Source organism: Petaurus breviceps, unplaced genomic scaffold, assembly GCF_028583685.1.
Source record: "Petaurus breviceps papuanus isolate PSGF00001 unplaced genomic scaffold, PetGlider_PUasm1.0 685, whole genome shotgun sequence".
In the NCBI taxonomy this organism is placed as follows: Eukaryota; Metazoa; Chordata; class Mammalia; order Diprotodontia; family Petauridae; genus Petaurus; species Petaurus breviceps.
This window is the reverse complement of record NW_027186455.1, coordinates 6386793-6408401: the sequence shown is the minus strand read 5'-3', so window position 1 is coordinate 6408401 and position 21609 is coordinate 6386793. Positions and strand designations below refer to the sequence as shown.

At 42.8% G+C, this 21609-nt stretch overlaps 3 protein-coding genes across 4 annotated transcripts in view; 1 reads left to right on the top strand and 2 right to left on the bottom strand.

Moving 5' to 3' along the window:
• Nucleotides 1–2148: 2148 nt before the first annotated feature.
• On the bottom strand, nucleotides 2149–13391 carry IK (IK cytokine). Of its 2 annotated transcripts, XM_069104380.1 has the most exons (20): nucleotides 13240–13391; nucleotides 12980–13046; nucleotides 11516–11608; nucleotides 11198–11257; nucleotides 10407–10574; nucleotides 10081–10195; nucleotides 9820–9890; nucleotides 9682–9728; nucleotides 8150–8313; nucleotides 7924–8032; nucleotides 6407–6446; nucleotides 6014–6245; nucleotides 5361–5379; nucleotides 4876–4953; nucleotides 4113–4194; nucleotides 3828–3885; nucleotides 2919–3007; nucleotides 2655–2763; nucleotides 2388–2422; nucleotides 2149–2308 (listed from the first exon to the last, which is right to left on the bottom strand). In XM_069104380.1, exons 1-20 carry the CDS (start codon nucleotides 13253–13255, stop codon nucleotides 2281–2283), a joined length of 1680 nt encoding a protein of 559 aa, XP_068960481.1. In that variant the 5' UTR covers nucleotides 13256–13391; the 3' UTR covers nucleotides 2149–2280. The 2 variants fall into 2 exon arrangements, with proteins under 2 accessions (XP_068960481.1, XP_068960480.1); XM_069104379.1 differs by lacking the exon at nucleotides 5361–5379 and having other exon boundaries at nucleotides 4876–4968; nucleotides 6010–6245.
• A 187-nt stretch (nucleotides 13392–13578) lies between these two features.
• Nucleotides 13579–15093, top strand: NDUFA2 (NADH:ubiquinone oxidoreductase subunit A2). Its single transcript, XM_069104382.1, has 3 exons — nucleotides 13579–13803; nucleotides 14133–14239; nucleotides 14772–15093. Exons 1-3 carry the CDS (start codon nucleotides 13700–13702, stop codon nucleotides 14861–14863), a joined length of 303 nt encoding a protein of 100 aa, XP_068960483.1. The 5' UTR covers nucleotides 13579–13699; the 3' UTR covers nucleotides 14864–15093.
• TMCO6 (transmembrane and coiled-coil domains 6) overlaps nucleotides 15045–21609 on the bottom strand; it is a 7560-nt gene continuing 995 nt past the window's right edge. Inside the window, exons 2-12 of the mRNA XM_069104381.1 lie at nucleotides 21114–21226; nucleotides 20730–20842; nucleotides 20239–20422; nucleotides 17902–18006; nucleotides 17705–17790; nucleotides 17369–17485; nucleotides 16919–17030; nucleotides 16538–16724; nucleotides 16207–16301; nucleotides 15749–15916; nucleotides 15045–15446 (exon numbers count right to left, since the gene is read on the bottom strand). Coding sequence (XP_068960482.1) covers nucleotides 15300–15446; nucleotides 15749–15916; nucleotides 16207–16301; nucleotides 16538–16724; nucleotides 16919–17030; nucleotides 17369–17485; nucleotides 17705–17790; nucleotides 17902–18006; nucleotides 20239–20422; nucleotides 20730–20842; nucleotides 21114–21226 — 1427 coding nt within the window. The 3' untranslated portion in view covers nucleotides 15045–15299. The remainder of the gene's footprint in view (nucleotides 15447–15748; nucleotides 15917–16206; nucleotides 16302–16537; nucleotides 16725–16918; nucleotides 17031–17368; nucleotides 17486–17704; nucleotides 17791–17901; nucleotides 18007–20238; nucleotides 20423–20729; nucleotides 20843–21113; nucleotides 21227–21609) is intronic.

The window sequence follows — 21609 nt, the reverse complement described above, 5'->3', positions numbered from 1 at the left end:
AAGCAATGAAAGGAGCCAGACTGCAGCAGGAGAGTGCGGAATACAGTAGTGGTGCAGACCGCACGCAACAAACGTGACTAATGGCCCCACCCCCCCCGGCAGCCGGCCACAACACCCCAAACTAGCCGCCGCCCCCCAGGCTCCTTTGGTGTGCCGTTCTGGCCTGTTCTGAGCCCGGCTGGGCCTTACTTGAAGGAAGGGCTTCACTTGGCCCTTAGCTGGCTACTCCAGTAGAAGGCGACGAAGCTCGATGACTAATGCCGATGGGCATGCCAGATTTACAGGGCTTTTAATGGCAGCATCGACAGCTGATCTGTATGGCCCAGCACTAGGGGTGCATAAGTGAACACGAAGAGCAGGCATCGGGACAAGAGGGAACCCCAACATAGATTACTAAATGACTGCCCTTTTTTAAAAACAAGGTTAAGTAGATGGGCACCAAAACCAAGTCGCTGTTAATTGTGTGGCAAAACAGCACTAAGCTATCATTCCCATTTCCAGTCTGCTCCCAAAAGAGTACCCACTGCTTTAGTGTTTCTAACTAGCAGCTTTGCTACTAAGTGTACACGTCCTTGCCTAATATCCTACTTCCAGGGGATTACTGGTCTACTCATATGTGCTAGCCATCTGAGCCACGTTTATTTGTCCTTAACTAATTATGCCTGCTGCATAGAACCCACTTATTAGGGGGTTACTACAGGTTTAAAACAGAAATATAGAACTCTGTAGTTCTTTAATGTAGTAATGTAAAGTCTTAAGTCCACAAAAACTAAGTCGACTAAGCTTAACCTTTTGGATTCCCTGGAGATTGCAACATCTGCCTAGAATTCCTATCAACACCACTGCAGCTTCCTAAAAGTTGACTTTTGCAAGAAATCCAAGTTTAAAGTTGAACTTTAATTTGATCTGACAAGCCAGCAAGAGCTAGATGAGCAGATCTGATATGGATGGCAGTAGCCTGGCATTTAGTAAGAAACCAGTAGTCCATTAGTCCACCAGGGGTTGAATTTTTTTTTTTTAAAGCAATCGGGGTTAAGTAACTTGCTCAAGGTTACACAGCCAGGTGTTTCTGGGTGGGTGCTAAGTGTCTGAGCCCGGGATTTGATCTCCAGGTCTTCTCAACACTGGAGCCGGTGCTCTTACTCGCTGTGCTACCTGGCTGCCCCTGGCGTTGAATATTCTTATAGCTGGCTGCCATCTCCCTCCCAGCAGTTCAGCTGCTCATATTTCAGCTATCCACAGCTAGCAGAGGGCAATAAGGGAAAGGAGGGAGCTAGAAAAGGGGGGAAAAAAGCAACTCAGAGACCAGCTTTGCTGAAATTCTTGCAGCCAAGAGGTTAAGATTTCACATGCAGATTTGACTTAGAGGCATGACACTGCTGTTCCAGGTAAACACAGTCCATTATAAGAAAGGGACAAAGAGACCATACACTACCAGTGGCCTTCCCTAAATAGCTCATTCCATTGGGCAAGAATGGATAAGGAGGAATGTTGTTCCATTTGAGGAACAGTACATGGTCGTTAGTACAATGGACTGCAAGATTAGTTTACTTGGTTTTATTTTTTTGCTTGGGGGGGGCAGGGCATACTTGTTTTTATAACCCAAAATGTTTTTTAAACATAGTCATATTATACAACCCTAGGATCAAATTGCTGATAATCAAAGGACAACCACTTTTCATGTAGTCAATGTCCTGTAACTTAGCCTGATAAAAGTAAAAGCTATCTTCTTTGTTACAAGAGTTACTTTTTATATGAAAAAATAAAACAGATTTTTAAAGAAGGAATATATCAGCCTAATACAATTTCCTTCCCTCCTTTTTATTATGAAACTTCACTGTCCAGGACCTCTTAGGCAGTGTCATACTTTCAGCTAAATAAGTTGTTGAAAGAAAAATATTTAGCACTTGCTATCAATGCTGGGATTACTAGCTACATACTATAATCTCAATTTGTAAAGTACATAAAATGACTTCCCACATGTAATTTACTGTACCCAAGTATGTTCTGGAGCTTGTGAATCAAGAACAAAATGGTGAAATTGGCCCAACTAGTGTTTTCAAAAACCCTGAGAAATTAAAGTTGACTTCATTGTACACCACATTTTTCCCTTCATACGATCTCTTCAGCAGAAAAGAAAAAAATCCAAAGGGTTATCATGGGTTTTAATAGTCAAAACAATGCAATTTCATACATACATACACATGGAAAATGCAAAGGGAGAGAAAGAAAGTTGAGAAATATCCAGACAAGTAATTTTCCAGGAATCAGAGTGCTGGACTAATACTTTGGTCTTTTGACCTCAACCCTACAATGGAAAAAGAAATGGCATGAAGACTCAACACACTTGTTCCAGTGATCCCCAACCAAATGAAAAAAAGTCTTACCCATCAGCCTCCATTTTCTTTCTTTTCTCAATAATCTGCAAAAAGAACAGAGATTTAAAAAAATAGAACAGAAAATTATGCTACACATTCAAGCCTATCTTGCTCAGTAAGAGGGAAGGGTCCATGGAAGCTCTAACAAACATGGTGAACCATCTCAAGCCCCTCCCATCTTATATGGAATAATGCTGGCATTTCTTTCCAAGCTTTCAACCCCAAGCCTAAGGGATGAGAGGAGTCCCATCTACAGCTTCCCCCCCCTAAACTCACTGCACTAATCTTTTTCCACTGTCGATCAAGCTCTGCCTTGTCATTTGTTTCTTTGAAGCGTCTGGTTTTCCGGCCTTCTGACATCTTTATGCCATATTGGAATGCAGCTCTATTGGTGAATGAAGAAAGTCAGGGTAACAGTATAGTGGGGTTGCATGGAGCAAGATTCAAAGGGCCCTAGGTGGGAACAGCCTAACCAGACTGTGCCCTCCTCCATCCCATCCCTGCTCCCAGAACCCTGTTTAATTCCAGTGCTAGACTCACTTTGGCAAAGCCTCTTTGTTGTTCATATACTCGCTATACTCTTCCTGGGTGTCAAAGTCCCACCGACCCAACGGTCCCTTCTTGTTACCCTGTGGCAGGAAAGGAAACAGTGGTCAGCAGGAACCTACTAGTTTGCAGTACAGGACTTGTAGGCCACATTTAAGACTGTTTCAGGAAGGAACCTACAAAATCAAACTAACTAGGGTCTTTCTCTAGTTCTAGACTTCTTTGGAGATAAAAGTGGCTGCTATGAAAAATAATCAGTTACTCCAGATAATTAGATACCCAAATCATCTCTGCCACTTCCAGTAAAGGAGAAAGAAAATAAGGTTAAAGGAATTCAATCCTATCTGCTACTCTATTAATAAATATGTTTACAAATATAGAAGAGACAACCTTGAAACCTGGCTAAAATGAAGCTTTATAACAATTATGTCCCTACCTTCCCTCCCTCCCCACCACTACCTTGAGCCTGAGTTCAAAGAAAATTCTTTTCTAAAATGGTAATCGAAGCTTCATAAAGTGAAAATGTTTTTGGCTCATCTGTCTTTCTGTATAGAAAACTAAATATTCAGCTGAGCCACTAATTCCACCACCATCCAGGCTACTATTAATTTTCTCAATGGATCACTAAATGGCACTAGTGGAAAATGTAAGACATATGTTTTTCAGTCAGGTAGCTACTTGTTCTTTGTCCTATAAAGGCCAGAGGCCAAAAAAAACCCAGTGCTTTTAAAAGGGGGCAGCTAGGTGGCGCAGTGACACACACACAAAAAAAAAACTAGCCGAGTCAGCTTGGGAAAGTTACTTAACCCCAATTGTCCTCCAAAAGATAAAAAAGAAAGGCTAGCCCTACAGACTATAGCCAAGATACAATCCGTTCTTAACATAAACCTTACAGAGACATACCTGATCCATTTTGCTATAATCCACCTCTTCATCACTGTCCACAGCCATGTCATCCATCCTAAAAAGAGGCAAAGAAAAGTCAAATGCTCTAAGACTATCTAGGAAGCTGACTAGTCCCTTTGCCCTTTCAAACTTACTTTCCCTACTCCTGGCTGAATCAACTGGCATAGGCAATCCTGACATCTTCTGAGTGACAGATATTTCAGAATCACAGGAAACTGCCAAATTTTCTTATTTACAGTTTCAATTTTCCATCTACCCTCCCCATAGTAAAGCCTCACTTACGTGGCTGGATAACACTCTGCGTAACTGTTGGACATGCCAAAGAAATCTCCCAGCTGCTTCTTATCTTCTGGTTTCTTTAGCGTGTGCTGTGTTAAAAAATAATAACAATTGCTACAGAAAGCAGATGTCCCTATCCTAGATGCCCATTGGGGAATAGCTATATAAAATATCTGGTATGTGAATATAATGGAATATTACTACACTGTATGAAATGCTATGTCTACAGAAGAGGATGGAAAAAAATATAAACTGATACAAAGTAAGAAGAAGCAGGAAAACAATATGCACAATAACTAAAACAACATAAATGGGAAAAAAGCAAAATAACCAAAATGCTAAGAAATTACAATGAACAAGTTTGGCCCCAAAGAGCAGGTATAAAAGTGTTCCTCCTTTCCTCTTTTCCAAAGACAAGGGACTCTTGAATATGACTGGTGACAGATGTGTTTATGAGATTTATCAAACTGGTTTCTTCTTATTTGTCAATAGAAATAGCTCTCTTAGAGGAAGAAGAGGGATATATTGAAACAAATGGTAGAGTCCAGAGAAAGGGAGGGAGAAAGAATAAGACCAGAGGATAAAGGTCATAGAGAGTCTGCAATCCTAAAGAGAGAATGGTTGTTAGAAGGATGTCCTATGGGGAAAAGGGCAACTCTCAGTCAAACCTCTCCATATAAAAGAGAACAGCTTTAGGGAAATCAGAAGCCGGGGAAGCTAAAAATTCTTTTAGAACTCATGACCCAATTTTATAGTAAAGGATATGATTCGCCACCTTCCCAACCAGCAGAACCAGCAAACTTTTCATTGATGGACTTTATCAACTCCTTGGCAGATCCAGGACCTATTGATAAAAAGACTTATTATATTAACCATCTTCTTAAGCAAGAGAAATCTGAGCCAGGACTCAACCCCACCCAAGCCCAATTCTCAGAGGACAAAGGAAGTTTGGGAGCCTCAGATCCCTCCACAGTCCCTCTAACAATAATTCCTGTATCCTGCCACTACAGTGCAAACACCTGGGTTGATCCTATATTATATAACTAAAGCAAGAGTGAGTTAAGGCCTTACCCTGATTTCTTTTAAGTACATGATGGACACTGTTGCCCAGAGTCAGCTCCATGCATACCATCTCTGAACTATGCAGTGTATCAGAATTTTAAACCAGGTTCAAATAAAAGGCAGGAGCCAGGATGCAGGCCTCTGGCTCTTCAGAATACCTACTAAACAACATGAATGAATATAACTTACCTTTGTCAATATCTATGGGCTGAAAAGGGAAAAAGAGAAGGTCAGTGTTGAATATCAGAAATGCCTACTTTTAATTCTTATCCACATTTTACAAATCTACTGTCCTTTTCTGATCTCTAACCACTCTCCTAAACCTCCATCAACTTCAAAGTTTTTCCCAGTCTGTTAGGAAGCCACTGTGGGGATATCATACTCCTTTCCATAGCCAGCTTTCTTAAAAAGTAAGGCTCCCATTCCTTCTTATATCACTATCCAACATACTCTCAATGCTTCTGAAAAAGCTGCTACTAATGGCTGTGTTCAACTACTACTTCACATAACCACTTTTCCCCAGACTAATCAAGGAGAAAACAATGCTCTAGTCATTGCTGATTTAAGGAATGGGCCTACTGCCCCTCATTTTCTCTCCTATCTCTAATTTCCATCCCCCCCCCGCCCCTGCTCAAAGTCTGCAAAAACAAGATGGAACCAGGAAAAACACGACTTAGTAAGCACAGAATTTCCAGATTATATTCCACTTGTCAAGAAAATTATATATATGAGGTCCCTCCAAAAAAATTTTACAGGGACTTCCATACTGGGAATCTGTACTTAGTCTCTGAAACTAGTCTACCCTCTCGCATGTTATAAAAATCCTGGAATTCATGACTCACCTCATCATCCACTTTGGGCTTCTCAAAATAGCTGTGTCGCTTCTTCTCCTCTTCTCTTTCCCGATCCCGCTCTCTTTCTCTGTCTCTCTCTCGGTCCCGTTCTCTTTCTCTCTCTCGTTCTCGTTCTCGGTCCCGGTCCCGATCTCGCTCCCGTTCACGATATCGCTCCCGTTCTTTTTCCCTTGGAACCTTAGTTGTTGATGGTACATAATCTCCAATGTCTTCAAAAATGCTGGGAAGGCATAGACTCAGATTTCAGTAGCTACCCAAAAGTACCCTACTATGTCTTCAGGTTCCGTTCCTAGACTAGGATTCCCACAGACTTCCAGAACAACTCGTCTCCCACAAAGCTCTCTTCCTATGATCACTTATATTACAAACTAATATACATACTTCATGTCAGCCTCCGGAGGTTTCTTCTCATCCAGCTTTCCTGTAAAGTAAGAATAGGAATAAAGATAACATTCCCAGTGTCACTATCAATTCTCCTCTCAATATTACTGTAAAAAAAATCTAGGGGCAGCTAGGTGGTACAGTGAATAGCAAACCAGCCCTGGAGTCAAGAGGACCTGAGTTCAAATCCAGTCTCAGACACTTGATACTAACTAGTTGTGTGACCTTGGACAAGTCACTTAATCCCAACTGCTTTAGCTTCCTAACTCAAAAAAAAAAATCTACAAAGAAGTATGCTTCCTCACTCTCAGAATTATGGAGTGAGACACATACACAACAGTTAAGGTGTAAATTTACTTTGCTTGATTTAGTTGTTAAAAGTAAGGATCATACTGTTTGGTGGGAATTTATTAAGAGAGTAATGTGTAAAAAAAAAGTTCATAAAACATTTAAGAATAAAAAAAAACAACAAAAGAACAGGAAAATGTGAAGAACAAAACCTTGACAGTGAATGCAGGATCAAAAAGAGCAGCCAGCAAAAAACTCCAAGACAGAAAGTAAAAAGTTAGAAGACTGGGGCGGCCAGGCAGCACAGCGAGTAAGAGCACCGGCTCCAGTGTTGGGATGACCTGGGGATCGAATCCCGGGCTCAGACACTTAGCACCCACCCAGAAACACCTGGCCGTGTAACCTTGAGCAAGTTACTTAACCCCAATTGCTTTAATAAAAAAAAAAAGTTAGAAGACTATGGAGTCAAAAGAGGCTGAGAGAGGAGAGAACATTAAGGAAGAATAAAAGGGTAAAAAAAAATATTTTTAAAAAGGAGGGAATGATAGTCTCGTCTAAAAGGAGGATAAGAACTAAGAAGCCACTGAATTTAGCAATTAAGAGTTTATAGGTGCCCTTTGGGACAATAGTTTCAGCAGAATAGAGGACAGGTTTCAAAAAGCTGAGGAATGGGTGGTAAGGAAGAAGAGACACCTAGTACAGACTATAACTCTACATGATTAATTAGAAAACATTTTGTTGTCATGACAATGGAAAGATACTCCTAACTACCTATTTTTGTACGTTGTGCTAGGGAATGTAGGGAATGTAAAAATGAATTAAACAGAGTCAACATATTGTAACTATCTATACAAAAATGTCAATCTCCTATAGTCCCTAGCACAAGCTCTTATGTATACAGGGGGGCACTACATAAACCTTGGTTGGGGGGGGGAGGTGTGATAAAGGAAAAAACACTAACACTGTTGTCAATCTGCCTCATACCACAACACTACCTCCCAAATAGGCCAGGGAGAAATATGTTTCAGTCTTGTCTCAGCCCTGATTCTGAGAATAGTATTCCTGTCCCTCAATTCTCTCCAACTTCCTGTCTCCAAAGGCAAAGGGAACAGAATGGCTCTAGGATAAGTATCACTAAATAAACTTATTGCTTCTGGACAGTCCATATGTTACCACATGACTCAGTTCACAAAAAAAATGAAGGTCTTTCCCCCAAACCACCCAGAGACCTTTGTCCTTTTTCTTCAGTTTCTTATTCCGGGTGCCCTGCCTCAAGTAGGAAAGGATTTGTGTCAATTTGCTGATGACGATATCATTCGTAGTCAGTGTGGTCTGGGCCTGAAAACCCAAAGAAGAAAATAAATCAACCAACTGGGAAAAGATCATTTCTAGGAGGAAAGTGTCCCTCCCACGTTTCCTATAAAGCACAGTCCTAGGAAATATTAGAACAAGCACCTCCATGGTGGGACAATCAGCTTTACTCCGGATAAGTGTAGTGGGGATATCCGTGTCTGCGTATTCATCATCCAGGTCTACCACATAGGCCATTCGACCCGGCAGAAACAGCTCATTCCGTTCATAAGCTTTGTTCTTGAAGAGCATACGATAAACATTGCGGCCTAAGAGAAGGGATGATAAGGAAGGATTCACTAAGTGCCCACTGAGAGCCTGGCACTGTCATATGATTTAGTACCAATCTTCAAAGAGATTACAATCTAGTTGAAGAGACAAGTCTAACAAAAAAAGCAAAGAATTAGAAAACAAATGCTAAAACATATAGTATTATCAGTGTTAGAGAAGGTCAGAAAAGGAAGAAACCAGTGTTCGAATGGGTAGTCAGGTAAAATTTCATAAAGGAGATAGACAAGACTTGAGTTGAACCCTGAAGAATGAATAGAAACTAGATAAGTAAAGAAAGGAAGGGCATTCCATTTAGGAGGAGATAACAAAAGCAATACTACAGAGGCAGGAAAAAGTAAGGCTGGAGACTAAAAGATTGATTACTACTTAGGGAGTAGTAAAAAGTAAAGTTAGATAGCTAACTAAGATTAACAAATTAAATACAACAAAAGGTTTTCTATAGAATACAGACAGGAAGATTCATATAGGCAAGGATTTCTCTATCCATCTCTAATATCTGATAGCTTGAGGTTTCCTATAATTGTACCATGGCAACTTAAAAGGATAAGATAACCTTTAACAGGAAAATTTATGCAATCAGCCAATACCAGGGGCGACAAATTTAAGTTATTTTCCTTCTAATGGGAATTATTCTCTACTAATTTCCATTAGAGGATCTAAGCCTTGTATCTTGCCATGGAAGCAAAATATATAGACTGTCATTTAATGATTTGTCTCAGCAGTAATATAATTGGGACACTTTCCCACATTTAAATGCTTTCAAAAGAAGGCCTTAAAGTCAAACTGAGGATAGTTTTGCTCCGCAGTTAGTTTTTCAAGCATATTTTCGTAGTGTAAGCAGAAAAGTGGTAAAAGATATCACAGCCACTATAAATAAATTTTAAAGTGAGGGCTATTCTATGCAAGTCTCAAAGCACATTTGTCTAGATTTAAAGAATATGCAATACCTTCCAATATCTGCTTTACAAAATGTGATTTAAAGTCATATAAAAATTACTTTACAGGAAAGTGAAGTTTAAATGTCTATGCTCTGTCTTCATTTGGAAGGATATACAGTTGATGTCTGATTAAGTCTCAAACTGATTTTAATGGTGCATGACAAAGTGGATAAGGTCTATAAGGAATTAAACCTTGGTTTAAAGCAGTCTGAAAATGACATTCAATGTTTATAATTCACAACATGTAGTTAGAAATACTGTGGTCTGGGGGGAAGAGAAACAACAAACGTGGAATTTTTTTAAATCCTTCCAAAATCAGACAATTCTGCATTTTTAGTTGGTGGTATCTAAATTTCTTATAAGATCTATTCTTGTTGAAAACAAGAAGTGTCAAGGAACTGCTCTTACCCAAACGTGTCTTAAATTCAATCTTATTCTCAGGATCTTCATCTTTCCTTAAGAAATAAGAAAGAAGTCATGAGACATTTCTGTCATTAGTCCAAGTTCTGCCCCTCCATCTCAACAATCTCCCCCCCATACACTCACTTTGTTTCCTTCTGAGGTTTCTCCATCATCTCCTCCTCTTCTTTCTCTTTGCTGGCAATCTCAGCTCGAACCTGAAGGAGGAACCAAAGGGGTGTCTGGGACAGTTCTGACTATACCCTAAAACCTTACCCTAAAACTCCACTTTCAGCACTCATAACTACAACAGTCAGAAATTCACCAACAATTCCCTTCCTAGAGGCCCAGAGACATTCAGCATTCCAGCAACATCCATAATTCACAAACAAAAGAAAAACATCTCACCTTCTGGAGAAGGGCAAAATCCAAGCCTTTCACCAAATGAGTGTGTTCCATGTCACCACCCAAGAATTTGGACTCTTGGATCAACTGTCGCCTCTTCTCTGCAGCAGATTTGTCACTATACAACAAAAGGAACCATCATCAGATCAACCTAGTATTACTGACATGGGGCTGTCATAGTGTTTTGGCTTTGGTGAGGAGGCCAGAGGTTCACATTACAGTATACTTAAGCCCAGAAGAATTAAATGATTTGCCCACAATTACATAGCCTGACTAGGGCTGTTGTGGAAGGTAAATCTTAAAATGAACTTAAGTCAAAGTCTACTCACGCCTCAGCAGTAGGTCCCACAGCCCTGTAGTTAGCAGTGGTACTGATCAACTCTGTTTCCTCATAATCTTTGTTCACACCATCTCTTCGTTCCTTGGCACGGTCCCGATACTTTTCTGCTAGCTCCCTTTCACGCTCAATTTCTTGTTGACGGAGTTTAGCATAGTAGCTATGAATGAGAAAAAAGTGTGCAAGGCATTCAAACACAAGTGTAACAAATCTACTCCTCTCTATTGCTTGTACTCTCTGTTCTCTACATCTCTGCCCTCACTCCCCATATATAAGCCTCTGGGTCAAAAAATATACCCCTGTAATACCTAATTACTCATATACCTTCTCACAGCAATTTTCTTTCCCTGTACAATGCAGACTTCGCTATAATTATAATGGAAGGCAATACCTAATGCTTTCTCAGTCACTGCTGAGCCCCTTCCTGCTTAGTCACCACCAAATTACTGAATATCTACTACCATTAAACCATACAGCTCAGAAGATTAATTTGAACTTCCAACTCTTTACAAATTTCAGCTGAATGTCTCATAATTCTTGTTGACCAACCCCCCCCCCCAAAGAAAGCAAACCCAGAGAGAATTTTTGTAGTTTCTAAGTGAAAAGCCCTCCTAACAAGCACACATCTACCCTAACAAGCACAAAATCCTTAAAGAGCTTCCAAGAAAGAGAAACCTCAAGTTTCTCCATTAAATGAGAACTATGTTCCCACACACACACACAGCCAACTAACTCCTAACCTAATTTAGTCCCACCCTCAGTAAGGACTTCCCTTCCTTTCACCTCTTCTTTTTCCTCCTTCGTGCTGCTGGATCTTCATCCTCATTGTATTCCCTTGGCATCCTAGAAGGAGTAAAAAATTCAAACATCCCAAATGGTTACCACAGTCTCACAAATACCAAGAGGCGGCCACAGTGGTAAAATGATCATGGCACTAAAGCTGAGCAGAAGCCCCATATTTGGAAGAATATACTGACTCCCAACTCAGACACAGCCTCAACAATATAATCCCTCCTACCCTCTAACCTTTCTACAGGAAAGTATGTAATAGGAATAGGCTGGACGTGGTTGGGAAACAACTAAGAATATCCATCAACTTACTCATGATGCCGAGATTTGGATGGTGGTGCAGAGGTGGGTGCAGCTCTAGGTGTCATAAGAAGCTTCCTAAAGTCTTCATTGGTGAGTTTGGATCTAATAAAAAAAGATACAAGATTATCAAATATGGGATGATAAAATTGGCACTTTCTCCATCTGTTTCCATCTAGCACTTCTTCTCCCCAAACGTAGCTGTTACTTCTCTACATAACCAGTAACATGCTAGTAACAACACTCATTACTACAAGGACCCCTGATACCATTAGTGCAAATAATACTCCTATTGACACAGACCCCAAACCCTCCAGTTTACTTTTATTAAATAAGCACCTTGCTACAAATGAAGAAATTCATCAACTAGCAAACAATCTTCCACTAAAAAAAGTAAACTTTTCCAAATTATAGTATCCAGAGGGATGATCTAGTTCAAATCCCCCATCAAAAAGATAATAAAATCATATTCCAGAGTAATTAATAATTGGCTCAACGTTGTTGTTGTAAACTCTTTCCTAGTTTTCACTTTTGACTGAAATACTGATTCATTAAAGCTAGTTAAGAAAAGAGACAAGGAATGGCCCACTTTACTTAAGAAGAAAAAAAAAACAATCTAGGAGGAGAAAACCCTCAGAGTTTATGGCCACATCATAAAAGATTACTATTTACATCCACTCTGAGCCGCCCAAGGCCCAAATAATCACCATTAAGTATGCCTTGGGCTGGGACCTAGCAGTTGACCAATCAATGAGAGCCAGATTGAATTGGGTTTAAGGCACGGTCTTTACAAGATATCTAATCCATAGGCCCCAAGATACCTTGCTAGGTTTCAGCAACAAAATTTTCATTCCTTTGGGCAGAGGACCCAGAGGTAAGGGTATGATACTCTACATGGACAGAGGAAGAAGGGGGGAAGGGAGAGGAAGAGAAGAAGGAGCTTCGATGTCCAACTGGAATTGGTCAGCTGGGTCCCCTGTGGGGCAACTCAGACTACTCACAGGTTGTAGTTAGGAAGTTGATGCCATGACTTTCAAAGGAACTGGATTTAAGTGAGGGGGGGGTTGTGCAAAGTCACTAGCCTGATTTTCTCTTTCGAAGTCATCAAAGCAAGATACAGACCAGGATGACTGGGGATGCCCCCAGCTCATGATTATGCAGGCAAAAAATAGCAAAAACCAGATGGCAGATACTAGTTCCTGACTCCAAATCCTGCTCACCACAGTAGGCACTGTCTTCTCAACTAAGCTGGTTCCCAGAAGCCATACAGATTTCATAGACCACACGTGAAGCTGTAGGAGGACCTGTTTGTGTTCAGCTGGCATTGCCTTTGAAAGCCCAGGGTCACCTCCAGGAACAAGGCGTTGGAGGTGCACTTTGAAGCACAAGTTCAAAAGCCCGAAATCCCACCCTGGGGTTCTCACCCTACCAAAGAAGCCCCTATACTCTTGGCCCCTACATGTCGGTCATACTCACTGGTGGAAGGAGTGAGGATCGTCCACATCATGGCCATCCGGGGCTAGCGGGTTGGAGAACGGTTCACCTAGAGAAGACAAAAGGCTGAGCTCCCCGCAAACGCTCGCGCCGCGCTGGCCGGACCCTACCACCAGACCCTCCCCATCCCCCGCCCAGCCTGCCCCCTAACAGCCCCAAGGTGGACGCAGGAAAGGCCCTTAATACAAAGGGCTGACCCGAGGGAGAGTCTCAAGGAGAAAGGAGTGGAGCCAGGGACTCACTATCTCGTTCCGGCATCCCGACCTCGGCTGCAGCTCCCAAAACAAACGGCGCAACTAAAAGCCCGGATTCGCAAACTAATTACCCACAGTGCTCTGCGAGGAGATCGGCTTCCGCCTTACGCTTGGCCCCACCTTCCTTACGTGTCATTACCATGGCAACTTTGCTCACGTAAATTTGAGGGACTCTTCTGCGGAAATGAGCAAAAAGTGGGCGGTCAGTAATCCTCCAGACTTCTTGGTGGCCCGGACGTAATTGGCTGAATTCCACCTCGCTTCTCCCTCTCCCCGCCCCTTTCCCGTATCTGGCCAATCCTGAGCGACAACAGATCCAATTCGCCTGAGAGACCAGAGCAGCATGAAGCAAGTAGGTGAGGTGGCTTATGCCGCTTCCTGATTGGCTGTACGAACGCTTTCCTTACGAAGGCTGAGGGAGTAGAGGGTTCTGCAGTCCCTGCAAAAGATGGCGGCAGCCGCAGCTCGTGGGGTCGGGTTCAAGGTGGGCAAGAACCTGAGGGAGATCCGCATCCACTTGTGCCAACGATCGGCCGGCAGCCAAGGAGTGAGGTGCGGTTGGAAGGCCCTGGTTGGACGGGCGGGGCAAGCTGGACTGAGGTCGGAAGGTCATGACCTCGCGGGGTTATCCCACATTTTCCCTTCAAGTGGCTTTGGGGAAGCCGCTGGGGAGGGGGGGGAAGAAAAGGGGAGGGAAGGCTTCTCTCTTTCTAACCCTTATTGTGCCCTGGACCAGTCACTCCGCCTCTCTGATCCTCAATGTTCTCACCTGTAAAACGGGGACGATGTGGGCATCCAACATGTTACATAAGTAATGATGTTCCCCTAACCTCGGAGCTGTACGTAAAGGACAATTGCTCCTTCCTTTCGCTGTTCTTCAGGGACTTCATTGAGAAACACTATGTAGAGCTGAAGAAAGCGAATCCCGACTTCCCCATCCTGATCCGTGAGTGCTCCCAGGTGCAGCCCAAGCTGTGGGTCCGCTATGGTGAGTTGGGGCTTAGGACTCCAAGTGAGGGGGAGCAGCACAGCTAGACATGGTTTAGCAGACTTTTGCCTTCTTGCAGCCCCCCACTACAGCTGTAAAGGGTTCTAACAGGGGAGATGTATAGGTGTAATCATAAGGAAGGGCCTGAAAGGTAGAGAAGGAATCCCTGGGTGAAGAGCTAGGCAGACCCCTGCACTTGGGCCTTCTGGCACAGTGCTGGAGATGGAAGCAAATGCAGGCCTGGCCCGTTGCCCTGCCTTGTAGCTTTATTCCACTCACATATAACCCAAAGGTGATAGTTTATCACAAAGCTAGCTAGAATTTTTGACTTCTACCATTGTCAGTTAAAAATAGTAAAGTCACCAGGTAAGTTAAAAGACCCTTTACTCCAGAATCCTATAAATCGCTCCAGCCCATCTTGATTCATCCTTTTTCTGAATGTCAGTAAAACAGTAACCGCAGTTTAATACTGGTAAGAGTCCACCTCAATCAATGATACATACATAGTAGGTATTTACTATTTTATCCTCAGCTTTTGGCCAGGAGAAGAATGTCTCACTGAACAACCTCAGTATCGAACAAGTGGCCACAGCTCTAGTGAATGTGATGAATAGCAAAGCCTGAAGTCTCAAGAAAATTTAAGAGGAGCTGCCTCAGAGCTTGCTTGCCCTCTGTTGGACTGAGAATGAAACATCCACATGTTTTAAAATTCTTTCCATGCAAATCTATTGTAATTGAACTATAATTTTTCTGAAATGTTCCCTCTACTTCCCCATCCCCAAACATAAGCATTTTACCACCAACATTGTGACTGAAGAAATTTAATGCAATACAACTTTTCAGTTCTAAGAGAAGCCGTGATATATGAAAGAGGGAAAAGGAAGAAGGGAGGGGGGAAGGGGGAGGAGGGGGACAGGAAATGGGACAAGGGCTCTGAGCAGCCTGGAACTGGTGCCCATTTAGTCATCTCTGAAGGGAAACATAACTGGAGCATAGACAATAACTTTTGAACCACAAAAGGACAGGGCTGGCTCCTAAAAGAAAGCAGACAAGAAAGAGACTATGGCAGTGCCAATGCATTCGGTACAAGTGAACTTCCTCCCAGTGCCACCTCCTGAAGAGCTTGTATGCGTTCCTGGAGGTCGACCTCTTCTTTGTGTTTCTCCAAGGCCTGTAGGCCAGCATGCTGCAAGAAGTCCTGAGCTGCCTGTTTAGGAAGCAAGAAAGGTTTTGTGGTGGGGCATAAAATTAGTTTTTTCCTTTCTCTTCCCTCAAGGAAAGGGTCACATACTCCTTAGGCATTTCTAAGGGAAAGAGTTGTTGGGCATGTTTATCTTTGCATTGAATGATACTGGTGGGGAACCTTTCTGCTGGGGGAGGTAGGACAGGGAGGGAATATCTGCCTATATGGACTATCAGGGCTGGTTAGGATGGGGTAGGTATGGGATTGAGCCTATAAAACTACAAGGCATAAAATAAAGTATACCCTGAACCTGAATTAAAACCCACCTCAGGCTGGTGTACAAACAGCAGTTGCAGTAGCTCCAGGCTCTGGCCTACCACCTCTGAGTCAGAAAGGGTCAGGATATCTAGCAAGTGGGGTAGGAGTGGACCAGGCCAGAGCCTCTGGCAGTAGAAAGGACCCTTCTCTGCAATGTTGCACAGGATTGTGAGCACCTACAAAGCCAATAGTAACATTTAACATTTGTACAGCACTTTAGAATTTGTAAAGAGTTTTCTTCAGGACTACAGTTAGCAAGCATTATACTTGTTTCATAGATGAGGAAGCTAAGGCTTCAAATAACTATAGAACATCTACAGTCACTGCTAGGAAGGTTCAAAGGAAAACACCCTAACTCCCAACTCCTATTTTTCCTGTTACACCAGACTACTAAATATTTGAAAGAACAACACAAATTCTTCTGTTCCTAACCTCTAAATAAACAAAAGCCCCAAATGTTACTTACCAATATACGTACCACCCGTGAAATGGGTAAGAGTTGCAAGAGAGGAGCAACCAGATCCAAGGACAGCATCGCAGTGCAGAGGCCAGGATCTTTTACTAAAGAAGAGGCCCCATGACCAGGTTATTCACAGAATTCAAGTCCAAGGAAATGAGTTAATGTTAAAGCACAGCTAGTAAACCCATGTGTTATAAGGTAATGGAATACCGTTCTCTCTAATCTGTCCCAATCTGAGTTTAAGCTAAGAAGTCCCTAGATGTCTGGAGAAGCCCCTGTTACTTAACCAAGCACAAAAGTCCTTGCAGTGAACTGACTCAGAGCCCCCATCACATACCAGTTAGGTTGTTAAGGACCCACAGGCACTCAGGAACCAGGCTAGGCTGATGCTGGATGAAGAACTCCATGAGGATAAACATGGCCACTATGATTCGCTCATCAGCAAAATCTGCTCGTACCCCTGGATCTGCCGCTCCTTCCTCTGCCAGCAAGTTACCAAAGCACCGAAGTACTGGGCAGGCCAACTGCAAAGGCAAGATGTGTGGCCAGAAGGCCAAGGGGGCTAGCTGGGAACTGAAGGCCAAGGGAAGGTTTAACACAGAGGGTAAGGGAAGATACCAAGGACATCACAGACAGAACATGTCATCCAAGCAGAGCTGAAGACACATCTGGTTTTCCCAACAGGTGAGGAATTCCTCAGTGATCTCCCTTTACCTACCAGATCCAGTCCTGTATCCACAGATCCAGAGGCAGCCCTAGCCAAGTCCATCAGCAATAGCCCCAGAGTGGACAAAGCTCCTCGGGAAATGAGCAGTGGATTATTCACCTGGCTAGAGTGGAGGAGAAAGTACAGTCATGTCCTCACATCCTGAGTCCCTAAATCCTAACTTGATCTAAGTCATAAAGCCAGGTTGGGAGGCAGCCAGAGTCAGTATGACCCCTGGCACCTACATCTGGAAAACTGAAGGAGAAAAGCAGGACTTAATTGTGTTCCAAGCCTAAAGAAAAGAATAAGGTAGGAATCAAGCACTGTCACACCCTCCTCCTCCCTGCAATATCAGGAAATGCTGTGCTGTGTGGCTTTGACTCAATACCCCATGTATCCATGGGTACACAGGGATTCCTAAGAAAGGTTATGGGTGGCATTCCTGGTTTGGGCCCATGGTACCTGCAGATAATGTAGTGAAGGCACCAGGCAAACTCCACAGCAACACTGGCCCCAAGTTCTGGGGTAGGGTGCAGAAGTCGAAGCATGTTCGGGAGGATGGCAGAGTCCAAGACTGAGCTGCCAGTCAAAAGGGCACAATGAGTTAGCATCTGAGTGAAAATGCAAGCTTCCCATCAGGACCCCACTGCGAGTGCAAAGAACACTCACTTGAAGCCCTTCTCAGGAAAGTAAACCCAGGAGGAAACAATATTCCTGCCAGTAACCTGGGCTCCCCTTTGGCCGCCACAGTCTCCCTCTTCCTATGCTTTTGTCCCAAAGGAAAGAGGATTTACTTACGGAATGATTTCTTTAGGAGCTTCATTGGCCTGCAAAAGTTGTGACAAGGTGTAGCCAAGAGCTTCCAGAACAGCTGCATGGGGGGACTGGAATAAGACAATGCAGATCTTAATGAAAGGAGCAGAAAGCAGTGGCTAGAGCCATCCTCCCCAGTCAGTAAAGGCATGCAGGGGGTAAGAGGAAGGAAGAACACTCACCTGGATGCATAAAGCAAGAGCTGGAATAATGCCTTGTGGCAGAAGCTGCCTCCTCACAGCCTCACTCTCCACAGCCAGATTGCCTAGTGTGTAGAGACATAGCTCCTGAGAATAGAAGGAACAAGAAAGAGTTCTCAGGTTTTTCTCTTCCTCTGACTAAGAAGAGGGGAATCCTTGAAACATTTTTATCAACAAATCTGAGCCCAAGAATTTTACATTTCAACAAGTGAACACTGGCCACCCCCAGGGTCCTGCCCATGCCCTTGAGGAATTGACATCAGACTGGACACATGAACTATTCGTCCCAGTGCACCAGTAATCAGAAGCTGGGGATCAGTACCTACTCGTGCCTTATACCACCGCTTTAGTTAATGCTAATAATATGACTTTCAAAGAACATGTGACATAATGTGGGTCCAAGAGTCACTGATTCTGATACTAGGTCCTGCAGTGGGATGGCAGTGAGAGACAGGGTTTCAGGCATCTGAGCAGTGGATTGACAGACATGAGTCTGGAACCAGGCCCTTGGATCCAAATTCCATCACTAGGTGTCTGACCTCAAAAAGACCAAGAGGAACACAGAGAGAAAACAAATTAAGTCATTCTTAAGGATAGTATACATCTGATTAATGTACCTGCTGGCAAATGTAAAGGCCAAAAGTGGCAAGAGAATATAATTCCCATGATATCCCCACAATCCACTATTTCCTTTGTCAGGAATTTACTCTGAAATTCTTAACAAATTTTTTTTTTAATTGTGCAGAGGTTATCACAAGCAATATATGTAACTTTCAAAAACAGAAACAACTATTCAATAGGGAAAAGGTTACATAAATTATTCTATATAAATGTAACAGGATCTAATAATGCAATTAAGATAAACAAATATAAGGTATGCAAAAAAAATCTGGTATATCCAGCATGCTACAGTGGAAAAGAGCACTGGATTTGGGGTCAAAGGACCTGGGTCCCAGTTCTGTTACCTGTGAGACCTTGAGTAAGTCATTTAACCTCTCTGGCCTCAGTTTCCTCATCTGTAAAATGAAGAATTTTGACTAAATGACCTCAGAGTTCCCTTCTAGCTTTCAATCTGTGGAACCTTTATGAAAAAATGTAAGCTGAAAAAAGCAGAACCATAAGAATGGAATACACATTAATACTCTATATGGTGGGGAGGGAGGAAATGAATGAGAATTAATGGACAAAGAATCCTGATGAAGCAGATATACTTAAATCTTTTTTATGTCACAGACCCCTTTGGCAGTCTGGTGAAGCCCTTCTCAGAATAATGCTTTTAAATGCATAAAATAAAACATTTAGGATTGCAAATTAAGTATTATGTTAAAATAAAGTTGCCAAAATAATATTTTAAAAGTTCATGGACCAGAGAGAGAATTAACTCTAGGTGCTGATAGAAGCATACTTTTTTCCACTTTATTTTTCTTGCTTTTTTTGTATGTGGCAACATCACTAATAGGGAAATGTTTTTGCATGATTTCACATGTGTAATTGATATCATACTGCTTGCTTTCTCAATGGGTGGGAGAAAGGCTGGGGGGAGAAAATTGAAAAATCAAAAAAATTTTAAATGATTGTTAAAGTTAATAAAGTATAATTTAAAAAAAAAAGGTCATGGACCTCAGGCTAAAAACATCTAATATATAAAGGGATGACAAAAATTTGTATGATGCTTTTTAAAAAGCTAGACTAATTTCATTGATGTGAGGAACTCCTCCAGGCAAGAACATTCATTCCCTCTCTGAACTCAGATGAGAAACTGTCATGCAATTTAGTCATAGATTTGCCTGGACACTGAGTAACTTGACCAAGGTCACACAATTTATGCCAGAGAAAAGATCTGAACACAGGTCTTCTTGATTCCAAGGTCAATTCCCTATCTACACGATTCTGCCTCTCTTATATGATGTTTTATGCACTGAAATGTATTTAAATGTAACAGTTACTAAGTAAGTTTAATGGTTTACTGATGTCCATTGTTAAACTTTTAACAGAATTTAATTTTAAAATAACACCATATATCCTCCAAAGATCAGCTATTTAAAGTCATGGGAGTTAAAATTAATGGGAGCTACATATGAGCTCCAAAATGAAAAAAGGATAAATGAAGACAATTCAACTGAAGATCTGGAATTCAGGACCCAGGAATCTCAGTTCTACTATCTACTGTATGTGTGACCCTTAGCTAGACACCTAATATCTCTGGTCCTCAGTTCCATTATCTATAAAATGAGGTCATTGGACTGATGATCTCTAATAAGCCTCCTTTGGATCCCACATACAGAGGGAAGAGTTCAAGGGAATAAGGTGAGCTCTTACTATGAAGTCAGCACTGTGCCCGGAAAGGTACGTGAGGAGGTAGGATGTGGAAGGCAGACAGGCTTCTGCCACATTCGGCTGGTCAGCATGGGAGAGCTCATGCAGACATCGAGCTGCCTCCATCTGGAGAGAAGCCCAGCTGCTAGTCAGAAGTCCAATGAGTGTCCGAATACTGCCTTCTAGCCTGAAACACCAAGTATCAGAATTTGGCTCCACTCCAGCCTCAGGTCCCTCCCCTTCCTATCCTCAAACCTACTCAGAGCAGGATTCAAATCTCAGCTCTACTACTTAACTAGCTCTAAGACCTTAGACAAGTCACTTCAATTATCTAGGTCTCATTTCCCTATTTCCAAAAGAAAGGAGATGGACTAATCAATCCTATGAGATCTAACCACTTTCCTGGCTTGCCTTTCTTCTCTAGGAACCAGGTATCTGTTTCCTGACACCTCCAGCACCCCAGGTACTTAGGCCCCTGGGAGATCTGTACTGACCGGATAAAAGTCTGCTGTGTCTCAGGATGCTGCAGGCTATGCCGGAGGCTGATTAATGCCTTCTCTTTTTCCTTCTCGGTTCCCCGTTGAGACATCCTCAGTAAATGTAGCACCTGGGGGGGGGGGGTTCAAGGGCAATGAGAAATGAAACAATGTGGAGAATTATTCATAGATAGTGACAGTGTCCAGTACTGTAATCTTCAAAGTGTGTAAACATTCAACAACCCAGGGCTCTCTTAACCCAAACCTAACAAAGCTATTAAGCACCAACAGCATACTAAGTGCTTGGTATTCATTTGGATAGTGTTTCCAAGTACAACACAGCCAGACAAAAACCCTTTATTACCCCAGAAAGATCCACTGGCACTATCCCAGCCATCTCACCTCCAGTTCTTCCAGGGGCTTGTTCTGGAACTCATCTCTGGCTTCTTCTAGGTCAGTGTCCCTCAGCAATCTCTTACTGACCAGGTGCTGTTCCCGCCTGGCCTTCCTTAAAGCTAGGAGACAGAGAGGCTAGGAGTTTAAACCCAAATTGGGGGAAATGGCGAAGAGATGTCAAATTAGGGTTAGACTAAAGGATCAAGCCAAAACTGGAATGCCATGTCCAGAAATTCAGGCCAAAGAGGAGGAAAAGAAAAGCCTGAGGCCAGAGGCTGGGGGTCACTGGGGCTAAAAGCTCAGGGCTGGTACAGAAAGGCCAGAGGCTCAGGTCAAGCCTGGGCTGGAGGAATGGGGGGGCGGCAGCCTCTGGCCTGGCCGGGGGCCCATTGTGGGGGGGGGGGGGGGGGGGGGAATGGGGTGGGGGGGCCCGACCAAGGGAAAACAACCGGGCGGAAGGCCGCCGCACAGACACAACACGGCGTCAACCGGCCACGGATGG

Coding starts and splice junctions, on each gene's coding strand:
- NDUFA2 (XM_069104382.1), top strand. CDS start 13,700: ATGGCGGCAGCCGCAGCTCGTGGGGTCGGGTTCAAGGTGGGCAAGAAC. Junction 13,804..14,132: donor GCCGGCAGCCAAGGAGTGAG/GTGCGGTTGGAA, acceptor GCTGTTCTTCAG/GGACTTCATTGAGAAACACT. Junction 14,240..14,771: donor CAAGCTGTGGGTCCGCTATG/GTGAGTTGGGGC, acceptor TTTTATCCTCAG/CTTTTGGCCAGGAGAAGAAT.
- IK (XM_069104379.1), bottom strand. Junction 8,033..8,149: donor CTGATTGTCCCACCATGGAG/GTGCTTGTTCTA, acceptor TTGGGTTTTCAG/GCCCAGACCACACTGACTAC. Junction 6,246..6,406: donor CCTCCGGAGGCTGACATGAA/GTATGTATATTA, acceptor ATGCCTTCCCAG/CATTTTTGAAGACATTGGAG.